Here is a 14,499-nt window from a genome sequence, read left to right as displayed (position 1 = left end):
AAAAAAAAAGGAGGTCAGAGCTGTGGAGTGTTGATCTAAACAAAGACTAAGGAAACCATAGTGGAAAGCTCATTTGTCGGTTCTTTGTCACCTTGAATTATGGTTGGCAGTTGGTAAAGACTGCTAACTGAGGGTGGGGGAGTAATCCTCTCAGTCAGAATCTTACTATAATCAATACTAGTTCATCCAGATGCATTAATGAGTCACGGGAACTAATCAGAGGCATCCTGGAAGAGTTTTAGTAGGTTCTTAGGCAAGCAGTTTAGTAATCGAACTCAGTTTTCCTCTCAACCCCACCTGAGTGTCTATTCCAGCAGCTTACAGAAATAATCAAGAAGAATCCTGGAGTCTTTGCCTAGGACCTGTAATTGTATAGGAGTCACCCCACCTTGGGATTCGAGAAGTTAAGATAGTAGGTTTCCAGCTTTGGCTGTTGCTCCCCACTCCCTTTGGCAGTGGAAAGTCTTTACTCTCAGGGGCTGCCTTTGGCTTTGTTTCTTTGTTTGAGCAGTTGCTGTGCTCTCCTCTGGTCTTATCTGAGCACATAGAACAGACCGAAGCCCCTGGCATCCCAGGACGTTCTTCTTTGGACCATCTCCATGAGTCACAGCTGCACACGTTTGCAAGAGACACCACAATCTAGACACAGCAAAGCATCGTCTTTTGCATGTACTGAGGTTCCGGACGATAGTTTTTTATCTTGGACAAGTTCCCTTTTCTTTCCTCTTTTGCCTGTTCATTTTTATCTCTATCTCTTTATAGTATATAAATAATTGGCTTATCCTCTTTACTGCACAAAGAGAAAATTAAACGTCTGAAATTTTTATAGCTATGGGAGAGTATTTCCAGAGTGTGAAAAAATAGACATTGGACATTTCAGCTACTGCTTTTAGTATAGTGGGAATTTATTACTCAGCTCGGTTACAGTCTTGGCCCAAACCAAGCAGTTGTGTGGGCAAGCAGGGGGTACCTTTCCTAAATAGCACTGCCAGCGACAGCTCTGTTCATATTTGAGACAGCATGAACCAAGGGTATCGTTCCATCAAAGGCTGTTTGATTATCTCCGAATCTTAGACATGCCACAAAAGTCATTGAGACTTGGCCAATGGATTTTACTTGTATGAGATATTGCATAGCTCCCAAAGGGAGGGAAATAAAAGGGGAGGGAGGCAAGAGAGAGATCAGAGCCCAACAATAAATAGCTCTTTGTACCAGGCCCCTCCCCTAACCCCAAACCGCTGAGATCATAGAGTAAGTTAACAGCGTGCGGTAGAAGGCAGCTGCTGCCCAGCAGCTTGGCAGATGATGACCAGATGTGAACTTGTCTTTCCACAGTGTGTGGCTGTGACCTGGCACAAGGTGGCTTCTTCATAAAGAACGGGGAGTATCTCTGCACCCTGGACTACCAGAGGATGTACGGGACACGCTGCCATGGCTGTGGGGAGTTCGTGGAAGGAGAGGTGGTGACTGCCCTTGGCAAGACCTACCACCCCAACTGCTTTGCTTGTACCATCTGCAAGTAAGTGGGGGCTTCCCGGCAGAGCAACGCTGGGCTCTGCTGTCAAAGCTTGGGGTATCCTCGTACACCTTCAGTCTTGAGTTGTGCTTCGTCTTAAAATATTCCTTTTCTGATCAGTCCTTTGATGTCTTCTCTTTCTACTATATTATCAGTCGTAGTCAAAAAGTAATTGATGATGTCCTCACTAAATAATATGACTGATTTTAAGTGGCTTGAAACCAAGTCTGAAAGCAGCTCTAGATCTTGAAACATTTTGAGCAATGAAACATTGGGAGGACATGTCTTGACTGCTTCAAAAGATAAGCTTATTTGGAAGTAGTTCTTTGTGTGTGTGTGTGTGTGTGTGTGTGTGTGTGTGTGTGTGTGTGTGTGTATTTAAAGTAGTCTAATTTACTCTGTAGCAAGAGTGAGCAAACTATGCCCCATGAGCCAAATTAGACCCAATACCTGCTTTTGTAAATAAAGTTTTATTGGAACATAGCCACGCCCATTTGTTTATGAATCACCTATGGCTGCTTTCAAGCTACAGTGATAAAGATGAGTAGTTGTGACAGAAACCATATGATCCACAAAGTATTAAACAATATCTATGAGCTGGTCTTTTAAGGGGAATGTTTGCCAAGCCCTGCTCTATGGCCATCTGTCATCTGCAAGGTTAAATCTTACCTGCACAACCAGGTTGAGTAAAATGATCAGTCACAGGGAAGGAAACTCTGTGAAATGTGAGTGGGAAGATGTGTATTTATTGTTGTGCTTTGATTCCTATAATGAGATTCACCAACAAGGTCAGCTACTTTATCGATCAATTCTATTTGGGCAACCCCTTGACTGTTGGAAGGGTGGTGATTGTCATTTGCTCCATGTTTCTCAAAACTGCAGTTCAGAGAAGGTACTTTATTTTGTTTTTCAGCATTTCATGTTTCTGGGCCAGAGAGACATAAACTCTAAGAAGGGTAAATTTAATTTCATGTCATTAATTAGCAAGGTAATACTGATAGATGAATCATAATAAGATTTTATAATGTAGTTATTTTAATAACTTTTAATGATGAGCCCATTTCTCAATACATGTTTTAAATCATAATTTAAAATTTTTGGATTCATGAGCTGAAAATGTTTCCATATTTAATCAAAAGCAAAGTTCTCTTGACCTCTCCCTTCTTAGGATGTAGCCCTCAGCCTGGTTAAAAGCCCTGGGCTGGCGTTCAGGAAACCCCACTTCCAGCCCTGTTTCCCCAGCTGATTTGAGACTTACATGAATTAACGTTTCCAAGGCAATTGCCTCATCTGTGGACTAGATGCGAGTGATTCCCCAAACCTGGACGGTCACTGGAACCCCCTGGGGGAGTGTCTCTTTAAAAATAGGCATTTCGAGCCTTCTCTCCCCCAAACTCTCATGCTTATTCAGTAGTTTCTGGAGGGTTCCCAAGTATCATGTGACTCAGCAGGTCAGGACGCCCTGGCCCAGATAAACTCGAAGAGCCCTCCTGATCTTGGCCCTGAGAAATCATTGTTTTAATGTTGGTAACGATGGGCAGACCTTTCTTAGCGACAGCCCTGTCCCTGGACGTTTGAGCCAGTGAGAGGGGCTCACTATTGCTGCCACGGTGCTGCTGCGACAACTGCTAAATGACAGTAATGCTACCTGAATTGCAGGCCACCTTCACAGTTTACAAATACCTTTCTGTAGAATTTAAGTTCACCCTCTTAGCAATTCTGTGAAATCAATCAGGCATTAACATCCCTATTTATGAGTGAAGCTGAGTCTCAGTGGATACGGGACTTTCCCCGGTTAATGTTGCATGCCTGAGATTGGAACGTGGGGTTTCTGACTCTACATCCAGTTCTCTTTCTATTATACACATTTGCACAAATAACACAAGGAAGAGAACTCATGTGGGCAGAGGACATAGGGAAGGAGTAAACTCCTTGAAAAGGGTTCTTTAGGAAATAACGAAAATCAGAGTGCATAAGACTGGGCCTGTTGTTGAGAGCTGGACCCCCACTTGACCCAGAGTGGATCTGAATAGGATTCAAGTCTAAAGATATAGGCTTAGATCAGAGGCAGGGCCTGGACTCCGGCGAGGCACATGAGGGCCCTGAGGGCACATTTTAAAGGTGCTCTCACTCTTAGCGTTGTGCAGTGCATGGCCAGCTCCCAGGAGCTATGGCCTCCTTAATGCCATGCCCTAGGTGCCTCACTGGCCTCGCCCTTGCCCTGGCCCCGATCGGAGGCACAGAGCCTGTGCTTGTTTGCTGTGGAGCCTGATGCCCTCCTTGCAGAGCTGACTGGGGGCTTGGTAAGGTTTAATTAATGGGTGTGAGAAAATCACCCCACTGGCATCCCACAGCAGAGTGTGACTTTGATCATTAAAGACAGAGCAAGTTCTGAGTGGGTGGATGTCACTTGCACCTGCCTGTGACCTGGTCTCCCTAGCTGGTCAATCCAGGCAAATCACTTAACCTCTCTGGGCCTTATTTGAACAATGGAAAATAACACAGCACCACAAGAGGAGAGGAGAGCATCTCAACTCAGTACTTCTAAATTGGGGGGTGCAAGAGTTTAAAATGCTCCATGGTGACTGGCACCGAGCACATCTCTGGAGTTGTCGAAAGTCCAAATTTACTACCTGCGTGTGTATTACAGTTAATTACTACTGCTCGGCAGGAGAAAGGCAGCTTAAAGGAGGATAGCAGTTGTGAAAAGAAAACTCATGTCAAGAAGCTTGAGTTTGTTCTTAAGTAATGGCTCTGACTCAGATGTGGGGAGATGTTTTGCTTATGAATCTCCCATTTCCAGCTGACGCAACCTCACATTTGAAAACTCATGTCGATGAAGATCATGGGCACCTTGGCCAACTGCAAGTCAGTGGGCATGGAAACCGCCCTGTGGCTCTTGATTAATGACTTTTGCCCAAAGCTGTCTGCCTGCTAACTGGGAGGAGAAGAAACTGATAGCGTGCATGCAGAAGGCAGTACTTTTGCAAAATGGTGACTGTCTCGTGTGAACGGAAATTCTCTTTCTGAAAAGAAGCTAATACTGCTTTTTAAACAGATCTTTACAGCATTGTCGTGTTTCTCCATAAGAGACTCTGTCCCAGCACTAGGATACATTCAGGTCACCCACTCAGCTGTCCAGGACAAAGTCTCCTTCAACATGCTTTGTCGCCATAGGTCTAGGGAACTGAAAGAGTTAATGTTTGACCTGTAACCATTTCTCTTGGGGAGGGGCCTTCAGCTCGAATAGGAATTTGTGGTATTTCAGTGGTTTTTCCATAAAGGATTTTCCATTTGGAAAATGGAAACGTTGACAGTGTGCGCCCCACTAAGTGACTTGTTGGAATATCCCTCCCCTAGGAAGGAGAGGCACAGCATTCCCGCTTACTGTCTGGTTGCCCGTAGAAGCTGTGCATTCTTCTTAAAATGAGGCGCGTTTAACCGTTTGGACCATATCCAGCTGGCTGGCTTGGTTAAGACCGCATTTCAGACGTTTGGCTGGTGCTCCGGCAAGAAATGAATTGGCACCGGAGGGCAGCGAGCAGAAGGAATCAGGAAAAGGAACGAAATTGCTGGAATAATCTGGAGGGCAATGTCTTTCTGTCTCCAGGCGCCCGTTTCCACCCGGAGATCGAGTCACATTCAATGGGAGAGACTGCCTTTGTCAACTCTGTGCCCAGCCGATGTCATCCAGCCCTAAAGAAGCCTCCTGCTCTAGCAGTAAGTACCCAGCCACCTGCTGGCATGAGTTCCTCGTAGTTCACAGGTAGCTCGGGCAGGTGCCTGCCTTTGGTGAAACTCTGTTTGGTGGGGCCAAGAGTGAGTCCTATAAGGTATTTTAAGTTGTAAAACAGGAAGCCTTGACTAAAAGCCATGCAGTGAGAAGCATCTCCCTTATTTCAAAAAGACATAAATAGAATTGGACATTAAACTGTGCATTTTGACAGCATATGAGGGGAAAAGAATTATAAAACCTTATATTAGAAATGCTGTCTCTAGCCGTGGAGGTTGAGATGTGAGAGCATTTCATGGTGATGTGATTGATATCTCTGCGTATTAAAAAAAAAAACGGTCCCCACTGTGCCTTAGGGCCAATGTGATGATTTATGCTTAGCCTTAAATAATTGTTGATTCTTTCTTACCCTTAAATATTCTTTATTCACCTGGAGGGTTTCTGATGTTTATTCATTGGACAGATCATTAGCCGAGTACCTACAGGGTGTTTTGTTGTTCTTACTGGTGACAGAGGCATGGACAGAACCAACTCAGCACCCTCAAGCTTACTTTCTAATGAGAGCAGATAGACATTCATGCCTACACAAAAATACCTATAATGTGAAAAAAATTAAAGTAGGAAGAAAAAGGGTAAAGGGGCTTCGTTTATATGAGGCAGTTGGGGGCGGCGGGGGGTGGGGGGGCAGCTCTTAAAAGGTGACACCTAAGGAGAGAGCTGAAAAAAGCATGGGAACCAGCTACACATACGTGGTAAAATTTGTATGACAAGGTTTTGTCTGATCTGGGGGAGTCCTTCCCGAAATAAAAATAGTGGCCAGTTGCTCTATTCTAATAAATAACAGTGGGTAGGCTAGTTAACCTTTAAGGGCGATATACTCTGAACCCTGGGCACCCAGCCTGGAAGCTGTACTTCCGCCTCTTTCCTGGGGAACTAGGAAGCAGGATGGAGGCTTGCCTTGGTCAGTGGATTTGCCAGTCCTTGCGAGCCCTGGAACAATCGTCGTTAAGCCCTGCTGCTCTCAGCACCTAAGAATGAGATTAGCCACTTCTGCTCTGGAGGAATTCTGTGCCGTTTATAACCATGATTCCAAATCTTCCTGTTAAAGCATAAGAATCCCGATACCTATTAAAAAATAAGAATGTTCTGACCAAATCATTTGCATAGAAATTGGATTTTGACCATTGGGAGGGAAGACGAAACTAAATGTGTGAGCGCATCTTCTTCAACACAACTGGATTCTTAGCAGGATCTGTGCGTCCTGCTGATGAGTACTGGCCACCTGGGGAGGGCAGTGGCTGCACAGTAGCACACAATCCTGCATCCCTACTAGGATTTGATTCCCTCGTTGTCCTTACCTACCCTGCCCCAGGCGGGTCACTGGGAAGGTGACCTGAGTGGGAATAGTCACCCATTGTGTGTGGGGGGGGCTTGATCTACCAAGATCAGTTAAGTTCAGACGAGTTAAGAAAAAGAATTATGAGTCCCGGGATTTATGTCCCGCGGGCATACTCAGGGTCACACGAGCTATCCAATAATGAAGTCAGATTAGAGGCAGGTCTGTGGACTCCAGGTTTGGGGCTTTCCTTGTGTTTCCTCTAATACTCTTCATTGTTTAGATTAAGAAACAGAAGTGGGATATTTTTAAAGGCTTCCAGTCCTATCCATCTGTGTAATTTGGAAACCTGTTTCCTAGTCCTGGCTCTACCAAAATGGCTATTCCAATTTTTATTACTCATTTTGTTTGCTTTGTCTATATTTTATGTTTTTATATGACATACATGTTATGCACATAAAAAAGAAAAACATGAAGTGTAAAAATGTATCATACTCAAATCCATTACATCTTTAATGCTAGATGTAATCATTATTGCTTATGTGCAAATTGTTAGAGCAAATCACATTTTCTCCTTTGCTCCCAATGGATGGAATCTCAATTCTGTGCAAATGCTGTTTGATCAGTTCATTGTTATTTTCAACAAGTACTTGTCTATTTAGATAAGTACTCAAATAGCATTTATGGGGCATGTGGGTATGGATGTCTGTCAAAAAGAGAGCTCTTATATATGGATACACACATGCAGAATACCCAAACGAGGCAGGCATGCAAATACTAGAGCAAAGGAATTTTCAGCAAGTTTCTGAAATTCACTGGAGCATAATTAGAATACACTTGCTTGATATTTGTAATTCTTGAAGAGTTGCCTTGTACTTTAAAACTATCCTGATGTGACTTTGATTCTTATTTTTAAAACAATTTAAACTTGGCCAAGCTTCCTAAATAAAAGGAAAAAAATGAAACTCTTCTTTACGAATGTTCAGAGTTGATGAAATATATCAGAGAGCCAAAGCCCTCTCTTTCCTTTGATATGTTCTTTCCAAAACGAGTTTGCTCTTCTGAATCACAGTTGTACTTCGCATGCTGTGGCTGGTTTTCCATAATCGCTGAATGGCAGGTGAAGACAGTGTAAGAGGGAGAGAAGCAAAGAGCGGCCAACAGAAGCCAAGTCGATGATGGGATGAGAATTGGCACAAAATAACCTCAGTTTGAGCTTACGAGATAGAGATGCAGTTGGTATTCTGGCTGTTCAGGGGTTTCTGTATCTATTTCTCTGATGGAGAACTCCCAGTAAAGAGCCTGTGATGTCATAGGCACGCGCCTCTGCTTCCTTCCACCTTACAATAATTCTTCTGACCTTTATATTCTATTTTCTTTTCTTTATCAAACATTCACATATCAGGCACTGTGTAACTGATCTACAAATTTTACCTCAGTTCATCCTCATAGCCACTGTATAAGTTGGCATGAAAAGTATCCCCTTTTCACAGGTGAAGAGGCCAAAGGTCATGGGGCTAAATGAGCTGCCCAAGGTTACAGCCAGTAAGTGGTGGGGCCGGGACACGAACCCCAGCTGCCTGGCCCCAGATGCTGTGCTACTATCCCTGCCTTTTAGTTTACAATGTAGGTATCACCGTCTGGCTTTCCAGAGATGGGGCTGCTGAACCTTGTAGCGGTGGCCTGACTTGTCTGCAAATTAAGCCACGTGTCCTGCCTCCAAGGGCTGTGCATTTCCTACCTGCCACAGTTGCCTCGCTGTTGTAGCACGATTTGGTGAATGGAATCTGTCAGGAAGTTATAAAACAAAGTACCTCAATTAAAGATTATTGTCCCTGAATTAATTAAAACCCTTGCTGCATCCAGTCTAATGCAATTTGAATTCAATAAGCAATAAACATTTTATAACATGGAGGTGATAGTAAGTTACCTCACAGGGTTGTAACGAACATTAATTAGACTGCTTCTACTGTAATAAAAAAACCAATTGCCTGTGTCTAGCTGATCCGCACTTTAGAAATAAAAATGTACGTCCAGAAGACATTAGGCTCTACGGGAAGGTTACATACACTCCTCTAAAGCTTAATTCTACTTCATTCTCCATGGATTTGCCAGAAAGCGAGGAACTGAATCCCGTGAGTTAAGGAGCCATGTGAGAGGGAGTCTGTGTGTCACAACCTAGAGCATGGGGAATCGGGTTTGGATTGTCATTTCCTACGCGACTCCTGTCTATTTCAGGCAGCTGAGCAGGAGTGGGCTGCTGTCTACTACCACCCTTTCCATTTCAAAGGGCGTCTGACGAGTGTCTGATTGCGTATGGGTTAGGCGATAGACGTGGGGACACCCACGCACAAATACATCCAAAGCCGTCTTCCTCTTTTCTCCACTCTGTCTAGCACTGCCATTGTCCTGACTGCCATTGGAACTCATGCAGGTATCAGGACAAGGCTCTTCTTGGACTGAATTTAAATCATTTCAGATAAAGAGTCACATGCATGCTTTCAAAGGAGAGGGAGCATTTTTAAATTATTTTAGTTTTCTATTGGGTGCAATAGCTTTTAAGAGTTGTGAGATCATTTTTCTTTGTGTTCTTTCTCAAAAAGTCATTTGCCAGTTGAGTGGGACTTACCGGCTGAGACACCTAACAAAAGGTGGAGTAGTGATGATGTGACTGCCGGCGTCAGGTCCTAGCTCGGCCACTTACTAGCAGTCTCTCTGCTCCTCCATCATCTTCTATTTCCTCATCTGAAAATGGGATGGTAGTAGAATCAGAAAGGAAAGAAGGAAGACGACATAGCATCATGGTTAAGAATGTGGGCACTACATTTCACAGTGCCTGTCCTGTAGGATGAGATGAGTAAATAGATAAAAGTGCGGTATGCTTATAAAACAATAACTGACTCGTCAGGCATCAACTTCTGAACTTGCGTGTAGACAACCCCTGCTTTTTGTGACTCTGCTCTTTTTACTTTCCTGTTGAAGACAGCCCCTCTAGCTGCTCATTGGTTGGTTTTCACCAGTACAAAAACCAATGAACACAGGAACACATCCATCCATCTAGCCCATGAAGTTGGATGTATGGTGATGTGTTTTATGGTAGGCTCTCCAAAACGGATCTGCCCCTCCTGGGTTAGACACGCTTGTCCTGTAGTATAGAATGGCAGAGGAGGTTGGTAGGACACTGCTGAAGAGTGTGGGCTCCGGACAGGCTTATGGCTGGCTCTAATCCCAGTCTACCACTTCACTTAAGGGTTGGGTGGCCTTGAAAACTCAGCCTCTCTATGCCTCTGTTTCTTTGCCTATGAAATGGTAAACAACAGTTCCTTTCTCAAAGGGCTGTTATGGGGATTGATATCCGTAATGTGCTTAAAAGAGTCATGACATCTAACAAGAACGTCTATATATGAACCATTGCTCTTTAAGGAAGTTTAAGGCTAGAACTTGAGCTTCAAGATCCTCAGAGTCAGAAAGGAAAGAGGGAACAGGACAAAGCATCATGGTTAGGAATGTGGGCGCTACATTTCAGAGTGCCTGGTTTAATTCCAGCGCTACCTTTTTGTAGCCAGGAGCCTGGGGCAAGCTATCTGATGTCACAAAACCTCAGTGCCCTCGTCTAAAAATTGGCAAATAGCTACTTCCAAGGATTGTTGTGAGATTGCATGAGACACTGCCTGGGAGAACAGTATAAATGTGACGAGGATACAGTGCAGGGGAGAATGGTGCAGGGGAAACCCAGACGGAACACAGGTTTCGTTCCATGTCCTGAGAAGCGAAATTGGGAAGATGAAGTGATGGGGCCAGGTCTCAGGAGGCCCTGAGGAGTTTGGCAATGTGCACCTCCAGAGGAGAGTTTTTAGAGGGTGACCAGATGAAGACAGTGTTCTAGAAAGATCAAGATCAAGGTGGTAATGGCGAGAGTGGTATGCAAAAGCAATGATCAGGGTTAGGGAGACCATTAATTGTGGGTACAGGTGGCTGTGAGACAGGGTAGGGAAGATGAATGAAAGGATCTTGTCCAAAAAAGATACAGGATGTCATTTAGGCATTCAACAAACATTTCTTTGGGCACCTACTATGTTTCCAAATATGCACCAGCCAAATTCTTTATCACTCAGTTAACATAATGTATTATTACTCTGATACATTTATCACAACTCAGAAACCAATATTGGTACATGACCCATTGCATTTAAACGGTTTCAATGCATGCCCACCTCCACTACTAAGATAATAAACTTATTAAATTTAAGGACCCTGTTGCCTTTCTCTTGTATACAAGGCCTAGCCCATAAAGACCTAGACCAACATTCTGGAAATTGAATCAAAGCCATTTCTATCTCTAAACAGGCTACTAACAGTCTTGTTTAAAAACACGTTTAAGTGTTCATTGTAAAACAATACGAATATTACAGAAAAGTACAAAGAAGGAGATAAAAATGACAGGAATCCCATCAGCAAGAGATCACGTCTCTCAGCATTTTGGTGAACATTCTATGGCTACTGCTCTACGTGCTATAGGCATGTGTACAGTTTTACATAAGTTCTTCCCCATAGCATGCAGTTCACTTGTCTCCTCATCAAAAATCATGTATCCTCTGGAGTGTCACACAAAAGGCTGAAAGCCCTGAATTTCCTTAGACCTCTCGGCAACAGGGGCAGCTCACAGGTGTCCCGTCCAAAGCTGGGCTTTGCATTTCTATTATGGTCGTCATTACCACGTAGCCCTGCTTGTGCTCTGTAGGTTTACCTCTCCGACCAGACTGTGAACTGCTTAATGGCAAAGATTGTATTTTTTATTATTATTTTTTGTCCTTATGAATAGCGCTGTGTACATAGCAAGTGCACAAATGTTCATTTAGTGAATGAACTGATACCATCCCAGGAGAGCCTTTGAGGAAGTAAATCTCAGCCCCCAGTCTGGAATGTTGAGTTCTGACCGCCGCCTGAATGAAGTGGTTTTGTCGGAGTACGTAGGCACAGCATGGGTGCCTGGGGACAAGGGTGTATTGGCATATTTAAACTTTCTCATCGTATTTATAAGCCTTCCTCCCTATTTAAAAAAAAAAGAAGGGAAGCAGTTATTGCTTCAGGTAAATTCGTTAGTGACAGCATCACAAGTTTTTTTTTAAAAAGTAGAAATTTCAGGGAATGTTTTTCCCCAACTTTGAGTCTGAGGCGAGGAGAGGTCTCACCTCTCTAGGCATTTAGAGTGCCAGCCCCTGGCCTGGAGGGGCAGGGGTCCAAGCTGGCGTGGCAGGTCCAATATTGCTCTACTGAGTATGTATGGAGTGGGGTGGGGAGAGAATAGTAGCCAGAGGTTTATTGCAGACAGACAAGGCATGTTGCAAAGAGGAATATTAATATTCAGATTTTTCACAGTGAAATCTGTAAAAATTATGCGTCAGACAGAAAGGTCCCAGGGCGGCACATTGTTTCATTTGGCCAGAGCATCAATGATCTCAGTTGCAAGAGAAGAAAACTTTTATGCTTCCTAGGGAACGGGTATAACTAGTAGGCAAAAAGTGAATGTATAAAAAGTGTTTTCAGTGGGTGGAAAGTTAATGGCACTTGGTTATTTGCTGTTTTCATTTCACTAGATATGCCTCTTACGTAATAAGACCCACACCTTCCACCTTATCAGTAAAACTAGAATTTTAATGGTTGGAATAGCAGACATTCCTCAGTGTTTTTTTTTAATTTTCTGTAGCAGTAAAGATTTAGCTGTTCAAAGGACTGCTGTGTATACCTGTAGTTGTATATTCCTGTAGATTGTCCCAGAAACATATCAAGAAATTGTTCTTAGCACTTGTCTCCAGCAGGGAGTAAAGGAGTGGCTCGGAGACAGGAAGGAAAAGAAATTATTTTTACTATATAAAAAAAATTTTTTTAACCATGTGTGCATCACTTATTTAAAGCTGAAGTACATTAAAAATATCACAATGTTAATTAAAAAAAATAAAATAAAAGGCCATTCCAGACTAAAATCTCACTGCAGTTTGCCCTTGCTATGACCTTCAGCTGCGCGCACGCGCGCGTGTGTGTGTGTGTGTGTGTGTGTGTGTGTGTGTGTGTGTGTATTAAGTGACTGGTCACACGATGAAAGGATTGAAACTGACATTCTACCCCTTCTTTTCTTCTTCCTGTCTTTGGAATAGAGTGAATGAGTTGATGTTTGCTAATGACTATTGAATCTGAGAAGCTGACGTAGAATTGAAGGCTGATTTCCTTTTTGGCAAAAGCCCATGTGTGCTGAGTGACCATAGCCAGTTAAAGATTTATTGTGAAACTCTTCACCTGGTTAAAGTTTACAACGAAATTAGGGAAATCAAGTGCAAAAACAAACCCTGTTACAATTTTTTTTAAAATTGAGGTAAAGTTCACATACCATCAAATTAACCACTTTAAAGTGAATATTTTAGTGCTTTCACAACAGTGTACAACCACCACCTCCGTCTAGTTCCAAAACATTTTCAGCACTCCAAAAGAAACCCCCGTACCCATTAAGTCGTCACTCCCTATGCCCACCTTCTGCCAGCCCCTGGCCTGCTTTCTGTTTCTCTGTACCTATTCTGGATATGTCATAGCAGCGGGATACAGAGGCAAGTGGCCATCTGTCCCTGGCTTTTTCCTCTTAGCATAAGGCCTTCAAGGTTCATCCAGGCTTCAGCGTTTAGCAGTGCTCCATTCCTTCTTACGGCTGAATAATATTCCTTTGTATGGAGAGGTCACAACTGGGTTGTCCATCTGTTGATGGATAGATGGTCAGTTCCCACCATTTGGCTATCAGGAAAGCGCTGCTGTAAACATTCATATACGAGTATTTGTTTGAGTCCCTATTTTGGGTCTTGGAACCGTTTTAAGAGGGGTTTGCTAGAACTATTTCAAATCTTGAAAGCAGTGGCTGCCAATTTTCTAAACCAACCCTAGAAACAGTTGGGCCAGTGTCCACTGGTGTTCTGTGGAATTAGCACCACGGCATGGCCCCCCTGATTGCAGGTAGCAGCCTTCATCTGGGGTGCATGTGTTTCTTCTTCCCTTGTTTGCTTCCTTCCTTCCTCTTTTCTACCCCTTCTCCTCCTCCACTACTGGCCACATCGTAAGCAGAGAACTTCTTGAGCACCGCGTACTGGTAGAAGTGCGACCCCCAATTTTCCAAACCCTGCCCAGAAAAGGTATAAAAGTGCTGAGGACTCAAGCTTTGAGCTTAGGACACATCAGTGCTGTCTTCCTGCAGAAATATGCCTAACAGTTGCCCTTTTGAGGGGTGGCTCAGGGATCAAACGTTGTTTGAAAGCTATGTCTGGATCAGACGTTGTAATCAGAAAGGACAACTGCTTCAAGCCCACAGAGAAGAGCCCTGTGCTACGTGACTGGTCACTAGCCCTGTCCTGGGGGAGGCCCCAAGAATGCCCTGAGCACTGAAGCTGTGGCTAGAGCTTTTCACTCATGCAGGCTGGAAATCAGTATCCTTAAGGCTGTCATGAGACCATAGCCTCGTCTGAGAGCATCCCATGACTGGGTGGTGCTTGGCTCTGTTTTCATAACTTCCCGTCTTCCTCTTGCTGTCCTGGTAGCATTTTTCAACAGAGAATCCTACTTTTAATCTTGGGTCAGTCCTTGGGATGTTTGCATCATCAGAAATGATGCTGAGCAACAGTATGGGACAAATGCGGACTGACAGTGCAAGGAAGGGGCCCGAAAAGCAGTGACCCTCTGGGCCTGTCCTCCAGCAGCTGGGCTTTTGGACTTGTTAGCTGGGAATCTTGAAGTTCTGAATGTGCTTGTTAGGATGATGGTTTATTCCATACATTTAGCTGCTGCTTTTATAGTTCTGAAAATGTGCATGTGAGATACCTCCCTCCCTGCCTCCCTCTCCCTCTCTCTCTCTCTCTCTCTCTCTCTCTCTCTCTCTCT

At 43.8% G+C, this 14,499-nt stretch overlaps 1 protein-coding gene across 1 annotated transcript in view; it reads left to right on the top strand.

Moving 5' to 3' along the window:
* ABLIM1 (actin binding LIM protein 1) overlaps positions 1–14,499 on the top strand; it is a 181,132-nt gene that overhangs the window by 60,064 nt on the left and 106,569 nt on the right. Inside the window, exons 3-4 of the mRNA XM_019660091.1 lie at positions 1,336–1,519; positions 5,127–5,236. Coding sequence (XP_019515636.1) covers positions 1,336–1,519; positions 5,127–5,236 — 294 coding nt within the window. The remainder of the gene's footprint in view (positions 1–1,335; positions 1,520–5,126; positions 5,237–14,499) is intronic.

Source organism: Hipposideros armiger, unplaced genomic scaffold (assembly GCF_001890085.2).
Source record: "Hipposideros armiger isolate ML-2016 unplaced genomic scaffold, ASM189008v1 scaffold_311, whole genome shotgun sequence".
NCBI lineage: Eukaryota > Metazoa > Chordata > Mammalia > Chiroptera > Hipposideridae > Hipposideros > Hipposideros armiger.
This window is presented reverse-complemented; position numbering and strand designations above follow the sequence as displayed.